Genomic DNA, 16482 nt, shown 5'->3' on the forward strand with positions numbered 1-16482 from the left:
TCTGCTACGTGTCTGAACATAAAACAATGCTTTAGTGTGATGTTTGCAGTTGGACACTGGTTTCAGACCAGATTTTACCAGAATCAGGGAAGCTATAGACCAGCCAATCTCATCTGGCTCAGTCCTTTGGTACCTAATACTCAAATACTGAAAACAACCTTTGTAGCTTGTCTCCAGGAAACCAAATTTCCCCATGCATCAAGTTCAAAAGCTACAGTAAAGTTCTCTTCAGCCTACAGCTACTGCAAATCAGAGAAAACCAACTGTGCTGGAAATGCTTCAGCTGATTCCTGTCTCAAGGCATTATCTGCGGTTAAGGCTCACTGACCCCTGGAGTTATCTCCAGTGCAAAGTCTTTGGACTTGTGCCTCTCCTTTCTGGCATGATGGTATCATTCTGACACTGGAAAGGTAAAGGATAAATGGTGGTAAAATAGCAGAGATCACACTGCTGCAGGAACAGAGTCTGCACACATGATGGTTTCAAACTGATTTCTACATAGCTCAGTACTGACACTGGTGATTTTTTTCTTTTAAAGAATAAATATTTCTGTTAAATTAAAACATACCCAAAATGTGGAAATATGTCAATATATGCAGTGGAATAAAATGCTGTAACATACACCTCAACGGACTGATTATAGTAAAACTCGCATTCAAAGGTTTTTTGTATCAAGTGTATGCTTTGCTCAAAACCTTTGCAATGAAAGGCTGGCTTTTACTGCCTGGTAACCAGGACAAAGTAAGGACCAGGGACCAGAGTTCAATCTTATTTTTGTGATTTTGACCTTTTCTGCAAAAGCCAAAACATTTTTGCATTTGATCAAGGTCAATGATTTAATTATTCTAAACTGATTAACTGACTCACAACTCAAAAGTAGGAAAGCTCATTTTCTTCTCTCAATCAGTTAATGAGGCATGAATTGCATGCTTTCACTAATCCTAGCATCCTGAAAGACAAAATATTGTAAACAGTTAAGTCTTAAATATCATAATTTTAAACACAAAGGATTTTTTGTGTATGTTTTTATTGTTTAACTCTTTTCAATCTGTTATAGTGTGGTATAATAGCTTCATTTAATGGCTACAAAGTTATTTTAAAATGCTCTTCCGCAGAACCTGACTTCTCCTTAAATGCAGAGTTGCTCAAAACAGCCTTAAAAAGGATTGTCATGTAGGAAGTACAATGCTTTCTATAACTGTTACTTTAAAATTTGGGATTTTTAATGTAGTAAGGACAGTTGGCCTCTTTAAACATGTAGAGATATCTGTGATTCCTCCTCAAAGGTAATAAGCTTCCTAAGGTGAACACACCATTGAGTTATGCCAACTGTTTGTTCACTAGAAATTGCCTGCATAAACTTTGAGTGAATAGCTGAGGAACTGAGCTTTTATGTGATATTCCACTGGCTGCTTAGACAATCACATGGCCATTCACCCTCCTGAATTTTGTTTCCCTTCACAGGAAGGGAATCCTTCATAGGTTCGTTCACTCTAATGCTTTAGCCAGGGAAAATGCCTCTGTACTTTGTAATTATGGAAAAAAACATGGGACATACTATACTTAATGCTTGTGAGGATACCTGTTACTGATACAGAACTAGGGGAAAAACTTCTACTTAAACACCTTCAGGTGTTTGGTTTTCCTAACTTTGTCATTTAATATTTTGCCAAGAGCGATTTGGATTACATGGTAAAAGAAATGCCCATTCTGTGTCATGGAATAAAGGTGAAACTAAGTAAGCATCCCAAAAATGTGATAAACATAATATTAAAATTTCTAACAAATAGCAGTGATAAAATATGTGGCAGATCAAGGACAGTGTGGCTAAGAATGAGAACTGTCAAATGCAATGTAAGAAAAGGCATGTGGGAGAAGTAAAGTAAATTAGAGCTGTGTAGTCAAATTATTTGGATAGATAATAAAACCAAGACCTGAAGAGTATTCTAATGGAATATCAAAGCAGATAATGTAGACAAGCAGCATCAAAAAGGAAATTTGCATCTATGAGACAACTCCTGATAACGTGTTATCAGGTGATACAAGACTTTGGTCTATAAATTAGCCTTGAAAAATACCCAGTTGTTTCTGGCAGTCAGGAAAACTAATTAAACCATGGGATAAATCTCTTGATTCGAGGGTTTGTGTTTTGGCTTTTTTTCCCCATGGAATGAATATGCAAAACCGTATGGCAGAACTTCAAAGGGCCCTCCCATCCCTGCTTGCTGCACACCTGGAGTGACCCAGCTGCAGGCTCTCCACAGTGATCTGGACTTGTTCTCTTGCTTTTATTGCCTAATAACTTCTGCTGTCTCCTCTGCCATTTTGTGATACGTAGCAGCAGAAATATGCTCCTTTGACTCCTTCTGTTTCTCTTTTGGGCCTGATCTTGAATAGACACAGAAGTTGCTTGGAACTGTACTGGAGGACCTCTGGTTAATGATGTAACAAACTAATGAGGACTTCTGTACTTCATCCTCTGATCAGCCAAACAAAAAAGGGCCCTTTTTATCTGCACCTCATTATTTTTCTACATGGAAATGATAAATGAAGATAAATTGTGGAAGTCACAGAAATGTGGACTGTTTTAGGAAGTTGAGGAGCAAACTCTTATTAGAAGGGTAAAATGAAAATACTAGTAGCAAAGCTTTACATAATATTAGCGAAAATTTTCCTAGCAAAGTACTCTTTAAAAACAAAGGACCAGCCTATATATCTGTCTGGAAAGGCACTTGCCATCTTGATTTGCTGTGAAGCATATAGGTTCCTCAAAATATTGTCTTTGCAGGAAATGTCAAAGGTTTTTTTGCTTGTTTCTTAAAGATCTGATACAGTAAATCTTTAAGATTTTCTACAGCTCCTCAGTATTTGTGCAGGGACTGACGCTGGGAGAGGAAAACAGGATCTGCCTGCCTATAGTGATTTTCATGTGGCTTTAGCATGAATATTCTAATTCTTTGCCTTACTCTTACAGTGTGAGTTTTCTAGGATTCGGCCTGGTATTCTAGTCTTGTTTCTGTTCATGGACATCAAAGGGAGGAGGGCTTCCCAGAAGCTGGGAAGCCAAAACTCTGTGACCTGGTGGTTTTATGTATTTGTAGACTTTAGAAAGACACACAATTTCTGTCAGCAATGATTATATTGCAAGATACCATGCTGAAAAAACAATTTCTGTCAACAATCAGATTCATCTCTGCCTCCAACAGATTTTTAGTGCTTCTGGCCAGAAATGCTGGGCTGAGAGGTGTGCACAGAGGGGACAGGCTGTGCAGAGCAGGGTGTCTCCTGGCAGCAAGCTAAGGAGTTACTATTACAGGTACTCAGTGGGGATGGATCAAAGGGTTCCTTGAGATGGAGTTTGGCTGTAAACAGACTGCAGCCGGATATCCTGTCCCTTGGTCAGCAGTGAGGGGACCTGCAGCAGCTCATGGCTTCTTCTTAGAATTAAAGATGAGTCACTTAAAGGTTACTGGATTTTCTTTCCTATTGCTCCACTTCCTCTGTTTTCTAAAGATAAATAAGAAATGAGAGCCTGGAAATTCTCTTGAGAGGTCCTGCAGCTTGTTTGTTTTGTGGAAATACTTCTTGTTATCTAATTTTGTTACGCTTGTTAACAACAGCAGCAGCTTTCCCATAAAACTTGCCCCAAGTAAACTAACCACAATTTTGAGAACTGAGCTGCAGAGCAGAGAAGTTCATCTTGGAAATTTGAAGATGAAGTACTTTCTTCTGCCAACTCATTTAGCATTTCTCTGTAGCTTTGCACTAAGTAAACCTGTCCAGGTGTGTCCCTGCCCTGAGATGTTGAGAATTTACATTGCTGCTGCTGAGTTGATCTATCTTAAAATTAATTAGAAACTCTTACTGCTGTGAATCTACTTGATAGAAATTTTCTGCTATGGAGATAAGCATGTACTAAAATATATGTACTTTTTTTTCCAGATAGCTACAAGAAAGAATGACTTAGGTGAGTCTGATTGTAATTATTATATAAATAACTACAGGTTTTGGTGGAGCTACATCAGTATCATGATTTGGTACATTTTTCTCGTTGAAAATGTTTTGGGGTTTTTTCCCACCATCAGTGGAGGCAATTCACAGAATTCAAATGTATTTTAAAGTCACGTTCATTGTGATTTTTTATGCTGTTGTGATAAAGAAATTATGAAGAATTATTGAACAATTGCTAGAAGATATGTTCTTTTCCATATGTTGCTCTAGCAAACGAGTATTTTCACTTTGTTTTCTATCTTATGTGATATATGGTACTTTCCTGTCTGCTATACCCAAGACTTCTGTAATTTTTTTGCTTAATAACAGACAGCTTTTGTCTGTGAGAAATGTATTCCCAGCATTTTAGAGTCAGAACAGAGGAGCACATCACAATGTCTTATGTCAAATTCACAGTTAACCTGGCCATTAATAGCTTGCATACATTCAGTATGCATGATAAAAATAGTCCTTTATTTAATAGTAATGTATTATTAATCCTATTTTTACAGAAGTCAGTTATGATTTTTCTTTAATTCCACAAGCTCTAATGAAGAGGACAATGACTTATAACACTTAGCATTCCCCTCTGAAAGCTCCCAAAGCTTCTTAAGCTAAAGTTTATTTAGTCACAACATTGATTACAGCTGCACTATGACATTTATATTAATACTAAACTTTTCTATCCAGGAAGCAAGGCAGACCTAATCAGTCATAGCATACTAATCCTTCCTCACATTATTAGAAAATGAACTTGAGTGAAAGAAATTTCCAAGGATGCAAAATCTTGGTTAGCGTGTACGTCCTGTCTCCCTTTCTGCACATGTATTTGCCTTCCCAGTGCCTTGTATGTTCTTTATTTTCTGCACCTGCCAGGTAGTGAAATAGCTGTGTATGAAGGAGACATCCTTCTGAGAAGAGGGCGACGCAGTGCAATTAACTGTGAGAGCTGTTTGTGGCCCAAGTCACAGGATGGACTGGTCAAGGTTCCAGTTAACATCTCTTCTGATTTCTGTGAGTGTATGCAAACAGATGCTCTAAAATTTGCCTTGATTTTCCAGTCCCTAATCCCCTGTTATTTTATGTTTCACTGGCATGCACCAAAAGCAATCTTTGCACAAGTGAGAACTTATTGACACGTCTCTTTTTCTATCCTGTTAGCCCTATGGAAGTTTGGCTAAGATTCCAAACAGATCACACTAAAATATGTGGTTACTTGGGCCAATAGTCAGGTAATTAATTGTAATTTCAAATATTAGCTTGCTCCTGTTAGCTACAATGTACTTTGATATTTAGCAAGTACATTAGAAGAGGCATAATTTGTTCCCATTATGAATGTATTTTTGTCATAATTACCACAAGGAACATGTTTTTTAATGCTATAATTTTCTTTTAAATCTCTCGTAGAAATATTCCCACACTAGAACCCTGTAGAGGCAAAAATGGAGCAAAGATCCTTGGAGATATTTTTCCTTTTTTGATTCCCTCTAGTCAGTCAATAGTTCTGTCCTATGCAAAAGCTGCAGGAGTGAATTCCATACAGACCCTTCTTCAAAGATCTTCCCTTGAGAGAAAATGCCATGGAAGTAAAATACAGCCTGAACCTGATCCCTGTTCCTCAGGGAAAGGAACTGAGAAAAGCTCAATCTCTGTGTTATCTAGGCTGCTTCTCTGCCCCTGTGCCTCCAGAACTGCAGTATATACTTTTGTGGATGGGTGAGGGTTATTTCCTCTAACTCCCCCTCTCCAAAGTTTAAATATTAGGAAACTGAGATACACATCAGCTGCAGATGATTCATAACTGAGGAAGCCAAATTAAGCCAAAATGTTCCAAAGTAGATAAACACTCTGATCTTTATTTGGTACCTGAGCCTTGGCTGTCTCAAGTGATTCAAAGGGGGCTGTGGCAGGCATTTGCTCTTTCTGATAAACAAAACAGGGTTTTGGTACTTAGCTACAATCAGCTGGCTTATTTGGGATACTTTACTCCAACTATTTGTATCTGAAACTGCCTCATTTCTTCTGTTCTGCCTAATGGAAGGAACAATGCCAATCTTTTGCTTTCCATCTGCTATCTCCTAAATAATGTGTGTATGGGATAGCTGTAATTGCTAAACTTCCCCATAAAAGTCCAATCAGTTTGAAGATCTCTGAATGTTTGGTGCCCTTTTTTTACTATACTTGTATAATAAAGAGCTAATGAGTGCTGTGAAGTTTCAAAGGAATGCACCCCATCAAAGCACCTTGCTTTTTGATCAACCAAGAAAGATTTCTCCTGTCCCCCTTCTCTTTCTAGCAATAACAGAGAGGTCTTGGATTGCTGATGCTTTGCAAGAGATCTCCACGCTGACCTGTGTGCAATTTGTAAATCGCACTACAGAAACAGACTATGTTTATGTTGAACGAGGGCAGAGGTAAGCTCCCCGTCTCCTGAGTGGCAGCACTCAAAAGGTCTTTCGATTTTTTTCTGGTTTGTTTTGGATTTAAGTGATTGTTTTGTTGGGTTTTTTTTCATGCTAGCAGTAAAGATTTGGAAATAAGGTGCAATTTTTAATTTTTCTTTAGATAAACTGGTAGTTACATCAGCTAATAGGCTGCAGGAATAAATGTGTGTGTAGATTTAAAGATAATGGGGTATAATTCAAAATAAGAAATTTTCCTCAATTGCTGTAAAAATTTAAATAAGTGTAATTGTTTCAGGTTTTGCTTAACACTTTATACTGCTTCGCCTTAGTTTGATATAGCCAATTTACTGGTTTAAAATTTGTCATCCTCAGCACAAAGGCTTTATTTCCCTCCCACCGTGTCATTTGGCAGCTTTCAGAAGTCTAGATATCTCATGCCAGTGATTATTTGCACGTCCCCTGCTGTGGCTGCATATCTAGAGAACCTCGGTGACATAATCAATACATCTATATATTTGTATTTGCTAAATGTGATTCTTTTGGTTGCTTATTGATTGCTTATTCTTAGCTGCTGGTCTTACTTTGGAAAGATTGGAGGACGCCAAGCAGTAGGCCTGGTGAAAAATGGTTGCATGGATAAAGGAGCAATTCAGCATGAAATGAACCACGCACTGGGTTTCATCCATGAACAGGCACGGAGTGATCGGGACAGGTTTGTCAAGATTATGTGGGAACACATAGTGGCAGGTATGTCCACTAAATCTTAAGAGAAAATATATACTTACAGTTAAAGGAGAACGTTTCTCCTGTGAACAGCAATGCAAATAAGAACCGTGATTAAATGCAGGCTGAATTGCAGCAGCAGCAGCACATTCAGTGTGATGGAATTTCTTGTTCAGTGTTTGTACTAAGGGAATTTCTGTGGCTACATCTATGGCACTGTGAAAGATGCAGCCTGAAAGTAGCTCTATATTCTTATTTTGATTGCCATCTTGATCCCAGACCCCAAAATACCAGGATCATCAGGATTACAGAATGTTGTTGCAAAGACTTGGCCAGGAGAAAAGACTATGGTATCCTTAACTGAGGGGGGTGAAGTGTGACATTGAAGATCATGTTGGGGAATCACACAACAGTTCTATCACAGGAAAGCCGTGGAAATAAGGGAAGGCAGCCAGTAGGCATCTTGGCACTGAGTGAAATGCACATATCCTAAAATGTATATGAACCAGGGGCTCAATGTGGAGGCATTGGAAACACATGCAACCATTAGCATTTCCAAAATTCTGGGACCTGGCATGATGTGAGAGGAAAGACTGCAATTATTTCCTCCTCATGGACAGGATCATAGACACATGAAAAGAAGGAGCCATGGAAAGCAATCAGGAGTGGTAATTCTGTAGAGAAAAAACAAGTGGATACTATTTATGGAAAGGAATGCAGAATTAATTGTTTGGGCACGTGCCCATGATCTGTGTGCTGGGAACATAGGCTCATCATATACAAGAGCTCCAGGCTCTGGGGAGGAAAGGGTAGAGAGAATGGCAAGAGGTCCAAGGGAAAGTGAGAAAGTGGTACATAGAAGAAAAATACCAGAAGAAAGTATGCAGGGCATCAGTTGTCTGACAGCTGTTTAGAGAGCTGAGTAACCCAAAACAATTGTAAAAATACAATAGTCTATTGAGTTAATTGGAGAAAATAATAGTAAATGAGGCCAGAGAATTGAATACCAAATTCTATTAACTCTCTTCAACAAATTAGATACTCAACTACACAATATCATGCACAGCTAAAAATATATCCATCTTTTTCTCCAGATGGAACTTGATTGTTTTCATTGCAAATTCCTAACACACTGCTCTCCAAACTTTCTTCAGCAATTCCCATGATATCCTAAGTAAATTCCATTTGTGTTGTTCTTTATTGAGGTTTCAGCTCCAGTGTTAAAGTGTAATTTTGCTGTGAGTTGTTTGCCATTGTACAACAAGAGTGTGCCATGTTTGAAATGTCAGCAAAGGATGTGCTAGGAAAGAGAAGTTGAAATCATGAAGTTATATACACTAAACACACATAGTCTTATAGTAGTTTTGCAAAGGGAACTCCACAGGTTCAGATGTCATAATTCCTGAAGGATACAGATGTAACTAAGCTGTGATTCAGGCACAGTGTCATGAAATGATAAATGAGGGGGAAGAGGTAAAGAAGACAAGGCTATGCCAAAGGAGATTAGGTATATCATCAGTGTTTTGAGTGTTTGCCATGGCTGGAGAATGAGATGATTTGTGTGGCAAGGGAGTTGGAATGTGCATTGTAGGGAAAAAATGCAAAGATATTCAGGGAAAAGGAAATGGAGAGTTATGTTCATGAGGACTGTAATGTTACAACTTGCTGCTGTTAACACTGCTGATGGCAGAGCTCCTGCTGACCTTGGTGGTGCAGAACTAGACCTCAAGACCTTTTCCAGTGTCTCAGCTCTCTCACACAAGCTGTTTTTCTCCTCACAGGACTTTCATATTGTTAATGTTTTCTGGGTTTTGTTTTTATCCAGTAATTTACCTTGGAAGCCATCCTACTTCTTTGTTTTGACAAAATGAAGCCTGATCGGCTGCTGTCCACTTAGTTACTTGAAACTCAGCTTGTTTTTCCTACATTTTTGGGAAAAAAATATTCAGAGTTTTCAGCCATAGTTTCCTTTTCAGCTCTTCTGAGTCACTGCACTTACATTCTGGCAGAGGTAGATTTTTTTTTTTTCTGAGAGTGGAAAAGATTGGGTAAGTCCCCAAACATGTGCAGGTCTAGACAGCCAGATCTCTTTGGCACGTGATGAGGTAGGTAACAGTTTGCTGGCAGCACCTCAGTCCAGCTAGGATGCTGTCACTTTTTCTTTATTTAGCAAACTAATTCAGCAAAGCAATTATGTGCCAAACAGTAGCCATATGCTTCAGTGTTTCACCACGTTTGAACTGTGTTCTCTGTTCATCACCTCAAAAAATGTTGCACACTTGCTGATAATTCTTTCTGAAGTTAGTATAGCAGATAAGAAGGAGTGAGATTAAAACAGAGTCAGGAAGGCCAATGCTGTTGAGAAACAGTTTAAGCCTTAACTGAGTTTTAGAGCTATGAAAAGCTCCAAATCCATGTTTATCCCCAAATTTCTATTAGTTGGGATTTCAAATCTTTCTGCATCTCTTAGCCCTCAGCCCAGGACCAGTGCTGAAGGACATTACTGGCTGAGATTTGCTCTAGTTGGAAGCCTGCCAGCTGAGTTGTGTAGATGTCAAGGATGTCCAGCTCCAAACTCTTGTCCAGATGGTCTGTGGTTTACAAACCACATTTGTAGTTACAATAATGAAGGTACAGAACTGGAAAGGAGTGCTCAGTGGCTAGGGCTTTACTCTTAATGCCAGGCTGGCTGCATTCAGCTCCCTGCTCTGACAGTGCTTGTTTGCCTGTCTCACCATGGAGAAGAGACCCAGCATGTAATTCATACTCATGATCTCCAGTCAGTGAGAAAAATAAATATGAAACTCCTTCCAACTGTGTCTCTCTTTCTTTCCCTCTCCTCTGACTATCCTGGAAGCCTTGAGGAATAGTTTCAGTGCCTAACTTGAAGAAATAAAGCTAGGTGACATGAAATTCAGTCTCTATCCCTGGGCCCCAGCCCTGTATCAGTGTAACACCTTATCTCATATTGGCTTTTATGGCTGATGAAAAGTGATGAGATGCTCAGCAGCTGTTCTGACAGAATTTGTTTTTCTGCTTCATGTGAATCATATCACTTCACTCTAGTCACTGCTGATGGGTTTGACTAGAGACAAAGCCAGAACATGTCTGGTAGCATGGGCTCTGGGGCAAGTAACAGGGAAAATATGTTCCTTTTTTTTGTGGCACTAGGACTCAGCATGACATCACCCATGCATAGCTCCTAATTTTTCATCTAGGTGGTCAGCCAGATTTCCCCCTTAAGGTATGAATGCAACTTTGGGGACATAGGTTGGATGCTTATAGTATTCAAGATAATGCACTGAAATGTATTTGGAGACACCCTAACGAAGATGGACAGATGAATACTTTTGTTTGAAGAGTAGAATGTATTCATTGATTATATCAAAACTTATTTGATTAACTTTATATTCTGAAACCTACTAGACTGTAAAAATGGGTTCCCATGGATTTCAAAAATCTCTGGTGGTTTTCATAGGTCCAAGATCTCGTTAGAACACATATTAGTGTCCTATGTTACTCTCTGGATTATGACAGCAGGCAGTGTACTATTAGAGCAGTAATAATTGTTCTGACTGAAATGCTAGTTTCCTACCTTACAGGGGAACAAGGGAACTTTGGAAAAATGAATTCCAAAAACCTGGGCCTTCCCTATGACTACTCTTCAGTGATGCACTATGGCGCGTAAGTTGTTTGCGGAAATATCCTTTCCAAGGAGCAAACAGCTTTCAGACCTTCTGCTCAGATCTAGGAAGAAGAAGCTGCTCTGTGCAGGGAGTGACTTTTGCTGTTCATTTGAGTGCATGGACATAATTAAGGGTGAGCATACTTTCTCTGTCAGCAGGATTCCTGGAAAACGAGTTGATTTGGCTAGCAACAAAACATAGGACAACATTTTTCTTCCAGTGTACTCTTGCCTCTTGCTAAAGGCCTTTGACAGGCCTCTGGCCCAAAGTCTAATTCTACTGAACCACTGATCTAAACCAGTTCTGGAGTTTAAATTATTTCATAAACGTAGTAACAGCTAATCATAGACAACAACATTCAAGTGTAGCGGCAAGAAAGATGGATTCTTTTTATATTATTGAGATGTTGCATGCTGCCTTCTGTTAATCTAATCTGGGAACACTGTCTAAGGCTGCATTTTAGTCCATAATGTACAAACTTGTATCATGTACCTTCTCCTTTATTTCCACAAGCAAGTAATAATTTCTGAAAAAAACCATGAAACAAAACTGGACTAGCAGAAGGTAGGAAATTGCAGATAGCAAACAGGCAATTAGTCACTGAGACAGAACTATTTCTGCTCCTCTGCCTCAGGAACCAAGAAGGTGGGATTTAGTCCATTTTGCTGGACATTACTGAAAGGCCTTTTCACTCAGGACAGAGCAGCTTTTTCTGCTTCCTTGCTTTCATCTGCTGAACATCAAGTATCTGCCATGCTGGTCCTCTTCAGGGAAGGCTACCAGGTCTCTGAGAAGCTTCTTGTCTATTTCCATTAAAATTCTGTTTACATGGTACATGAGAAATTATAATGCAGTTAGAAAACATCCCTGTCTATGAAAAGCAATCTAGAAATGTGATTTTCTTATTTCTACAGGTATGATTTCTCCAGCACTCCAGGAAAACCAACTATTGTACCAGTTCCTGACCCCTCTATACCTATTGGGCAGAGAGATGGGCTGAGTAACTTGGATGTAGCTAAAATCAACAAGCTCTACAAGTGCAGTAAGTGCTGTAGATAAAAGGCATATGAATACAGCTGATGTCTGAAGGCACTGACAGACATTTCCCAAAGGAATGCGGCTCACAGTGCCTTCACTACACCTCTCTCACCCTACAAAAGGAAACAGAACTGTCCCTGTGCCAAACTGCTGCCTTCTTGGAAAGGACAATTTACTTTCAATAATTCACTCTCATTCTGAGTTATCCTCATCTAATCCCTGCTCTTGGAGATAAGCAAAATCCATCAGAGAACCCATGGTTGCTACCTCTGTCAAATTCTCATTTCAGGAAAGCTCTGAAGGTTGCAAAGCCTGTAAGCTCTCCTCAGCCATGAGTATAGCTTAGAGTCATGTGCATCAGTAGTGCCAGCAGATTTGTGATTTCTCTTAGTTACAAAATGTCTGCAGGGCTGTAAACATGGGTGCTATTCAGCCAGATCAGAACCCCTTGGAGGAGAAAACCATTGGCATTTTGAATAGATATCTACTTTCTTGCCACATCCATTTCTTAACTCATCCCTGTGGTATCTTAAGGTCTAGCAACAGCTAACATTCCTCTGTAAACAGGAACTCTTCAGCCAAGATGCACAAAACAGGTATAACATCATGCTTCTGCACTGCATGGGTTTTGCTTTAACTCCCAGGACAAAGGCTAATTGATTTATGTGGTATTTGACTAGTTTCCACCAAAACAGCAAGAAGCATTAACAAGACCTAAATATTAGTGTACTAAATTCTACTCTTGTGTTAGAATGTAGTTAAATAATTAGAATTTAGAAGGAATCAGCATTCCTTCAGTTGGATTGTTAGCTACAGAAATCATTGCTGAGAGTGGTTCCACCAAATTTACAACTGCAGATGAGACAACTTTACAATTTATGTGCCTCAAAGATAGTGATAACAAGTATTTAGTGATATTTATTCTTGACAGTTGGGCTGGGAATGAATCACATTTCAGTACCATTACTATGCAATTTCATAATTAGATCTGTATTTTTTGGAAGAAAAGCACTGAATTTAAAAAAGAGAGACAAACTTGGGGACTAAAAAAATCCATAAAAAATCTGGTTGTCTCAGGAAAAGTAGGAAGTGAGAGAAAAATGTCAAAAATTCCTATGAGCAGATGTCATACATTCATATTTTGGAATTTGAGGAGTTACATAAAATGCAAAAAATGAAGATGTGGAAAAACAAAAGACAGATGAGATCAGATGTTGTATACCAGTCACTAGGTCTGTAGGTCAACTTTAGTGCTCTCTGTTACCATTTTCCCTCAGTGACTACCTCTCCTTGCTTTGACAAAATCTTGTTTTCAAACTTGATTTTTGCACACACTTATGAATACACACAGTTGCTAATAGAAATTTATGTACTGTTGTCATTGAAAGTGCTTCTGTGATTGAAGTTAAGGAAGTCCATTGAAAGATCCAGGCCTTTTTTAGTAAACTAATATGTGTGAATGAAGCCCTATTGTCTTTAAAAAAATATTAGTAGCTGAAATGGGCAAGTACTTCAACTATCTTTATTTCACTTGCAGGTTTTCAATAATTTTTAGACCAGGAACAGCAATTTAAGCAGTAAGCAGTATAATTAATTTATACAAGCTTGACTGCTGCAAATGGTTGGAGAGACTTCTCAGGCATTATGGGAATATTTTTGTGCAGTTTTCATTCTCTTCAATGCTGTTTGGTTCTTCCCCTCAGATTGCTGTAGCTCTGTGTTGCCTAAACCCAAAGGCTCATTCTCCTCTGCCAATTACCCATCCCCGTACCCGAACAACAGCAACTGCCTGTGGTTGATCCGCATCCGCCGAAGTAAGGTAATTTTTATCAGGAAGAAAAAGGTTTGAAGCACAGTATCCAGGCTACACAGCATTATTTCATTACCATGAATAACCCCTGGGAGTCAGTTCATGCATCAAGACATTTATTTTGTTATGCAGTAAATGAAAGTCTCAACAATTTTCATAAGAACTAAGACTATTAGAGGGATTATTTCACTTGATTTTTATCCAGTTCAGATAGAATGGCTTTTCAAAGACAAGCAGTAGTGAAACATCAGTCTCTGGGATCTCAGTAATAGGACAGCTAGATGAAATTCTGTACTCTTTTTATATAGAAAGTAAAGTTTCAGTAATACATGGATAATAAAATGAATATGAAGGTTTAAAACGTTCCCTGTGTATAACATTAAATCCAGCTTTTGCTTTTTTGTTTCTCCAGATCTTCCTGCAGTTTGAGACTTTTGATCTCCAACGCTCCTCAGACTGTTCTTCTGACTATATAAAAATTTACAATGGGAACAGCAAGAGCTCCCCTGTCTTGCTGGACAAGTACTGTGGGAAGGGGCCACTGCCCTCCTTAGTGGCATCTGGATCCACAATGCTGGTAGAGTTTGCAAGCGATGAGAGCATTACAGCCAGAGGATTCAGAGCCTCCTACACCAGGGGTATGAACACTCCTTTACAAAGCTTGGAGAACAGCATTAGCAGTATTTGTACAGAAGAAATGAAAACTTATACTATACACTACAGAGTAGGTCTTTTTGCTGTCATTCTTCACACTTTCACAGCAATTGGAAATGCAGTAGGCCAGGCAATGGTATGTCTAAAGGTTCACAGGAAACAGAAAGTGGGATGTTAGTTAGTTAGTCTCATGTTAGTTATCCTGAGATCCTACTCACATTCTTCTGAGAGCCTCTGTTAGGCTTCTTCATATCTCCAGAACAATGTCTTAAAAAAACCCAATGCAATGGCTGAAATTAATAGGAGCAGTGCAGCCAAAGAGCACAAAGACTGCAGAATCAACAAGAGACCTCAACCAATGAGATCCAAAGCCAGTATCTGGGCAAGACATTATTCAAGCTTTTGTGGGATTTTATGCAGTAGCAGAGGTACTGACCTTGGGTACCTTACACCTTCTGAATTAAGAACTTTATTGAAAGTTATATACACAAAACACTGTGCTTTCTGTAATCATGTGAGGGGTGTCTTTTTTGCAAATACACAAATGCATTCTGGACTGCCAGACCAAATTCTGTTATGCTGTGTCGTGCTTTCAGCAAGAAGGCAGTAGCCCAAAGCTGCCTGATTTCAACTAAAAAACCAAGCTTCTTTGGAGCATAAATTGAAGTCTTAGAAAAGTGTCATTTTTACTCTTTTTGCTTTATTCAATTGAGTAATTTCTAGAAAGCACCAGATATAATTTGATAATGCAATCTTGAGTACTTGAGCTGATTCTTTTCTGAAGGGCAGTCAGTGCCATCAGAATGCTATGCTAATATGGTAACAGCTGATTGGAAAGTCAGCTTTAGATGTAGCTGTTCCCTATCCTCCAAAGATTATTTATCAGATGTGTTTCTAGTTTCTTCAGTACAGCTGCTGATACAAGTACTAAGTGAAGAAATAAAGTACTTCAGCAGTAGGTTTTCATGGTAGCATATTTTTTCTTGGTTTGAAGAAATAATAAAATAGGCTGTAAGCAAGCTCATTTCTACTGAGAATATGCTCTTGTTAATATATCTGGTTTTCTCCTTTACTCCTCAGTGAATTGTGGAGCCACTTTCACAGATTCAAAGGGAGTCATCACCTCTCCAAACTATCCCAATAAATACCCCAAAAACCGAGCATGTTTCTGGGTCATCACTTCTCCAGTAGGATACAAGGTAAGGCACATATTAATTCATTTGTGGGTTTCATCACTGTTCTCTGATGAAACCTCTGTTTCCCATCAAGAATAAGAGCTGTTATGTCACTTTTTCAGCAGATATCTCTCCAAACTATCCCAATAAATACCCCAAAAACCGAGCATGTTTCTGGGTCATCACTTCTCCAGTAGGATACAAGGTAAGGCACATATTAATTCATTTGTGGGTTTCATCACTGTTCTCTGATGAAACTCTGTTTCCTGTCAAGAATAAGAGCTGTTACGTCACTTTTTCAGCAGATATCCTCAGAGTAAAAATCTGAAAGCACAAATTCATTTTAAGAATTTATGCTGGATCTTGGTATCTGAGGTGCTCAGCAAGGGAAAACCTTTACACATGAAACTGAACACATGAATCTAGCCTGTACCACGAGGCTTTGTTCAAAATAATCCCTAGGTAAGAGCTCCCACTAGAAAACAGAAACATCACACAGGTGCTGTTTTTATATTTCTCTAGAGGAAAGAATGTGAAGCATAGAAGATCAATCCTGTCCCTTGCTTCTCCTTCCAATCCAAATACTGATGAACTAAGCAAATAATTTGCTATTAATTTGCATTGCCATATGGAATCAGGATGTGGTGCACACACAGAATAAAAAAATGGTGCCGGCACACAAGGAGTTTAGAGTATTTGTTGTTATTAAAAAATGGGTAAGAGAAAAGGCTGCAACCTGGAAACAAAGTGCTTTGGTTGTATTTCTGCAGATATCTCTCAAAATGTTATCCTTTGAGCTGGAATATAGTGACAGATGTGTCTATGACTACTTGCTCATACATGATGGAAGCCGCCCTATGTCACCTGCAGTTGGCCCTTATTGTGGGACAGAGAAGGTTGCAGACTTTACTTCCACTGGGAACTTTGTGCTGGTTGAATTCCACAGCGATTTAGTGTGGGAGTTGCCTGGATTTGTGATGAGTTATACATTTGCTAGGTAA

General features: G+C 38.9%; 1 protein-coding gene across 1 annotated transcript; it reads left to right on the plus strand.

Annotated features, from left to right (window-relative positions):
• The first annotated feature begins 3714 nt into the window (after positions 1–3714).
• Positions 3715–16482, plus strand: LOC121333505 (embryonic protein UVS.2-like). The gene is made up of 12 exons (XM_041399900.1): positions 3715–3783; positions 3943–3979; positions 4091–4105; positions 4864–5004; positions 6287–6404; positions 6964–7142; positions 10721–10802; positions 11719–11846; positions 13546–13661; positions 14065–14290; positions 15387–15505; positions 16252–16482. Exons 1-12 carry the CDS (start codon positions 3715–3717, stop codon positions 16480–16482), a joined length of 1461 nt encoding a protein of 486 aa, XP_041255834.1.

Source organism: Onychostruthus taczanowskii, unplaced genomic scaffold, assembly GCF_017590055.1.
Source record: "Onychostruthus taczanowskii isolate IOZ18803 unplaced genomic scaffold, ASM1759005v1 scaffold1, whole genome shotgun sequence".
NCBI lineage: Eukaryota > Metazoa > Chordata > Aves > Passeriformes > Passeridae > Onychostruthus > Onychostruthus taczanowskii.

Bases quoted from the DNA above. Each gene is read 5' to 3' on its own strand.
- LOC121333505 (XM_041399900.1), top strand. From the start codon at position 3,715: ATGAAGTACTTTCTTCTGCCAACTCATTTAGCATTTCTCTGTAGCTTT. The intron at 7,143-10,720 runs GTATGTCCACTA...CCTACCTTACAG, and splicing joins GTGGGAACACATAGTGGCAG to GGGAACAAGGGAACTTTGGA. The intron at 10,803-11,718 runs GTAAGTTGTTTG...TTATTTCTACAG, and splicing joins TCAGTGATGCACTATGGCGC to GTATGATTTCTCCAGCACTC.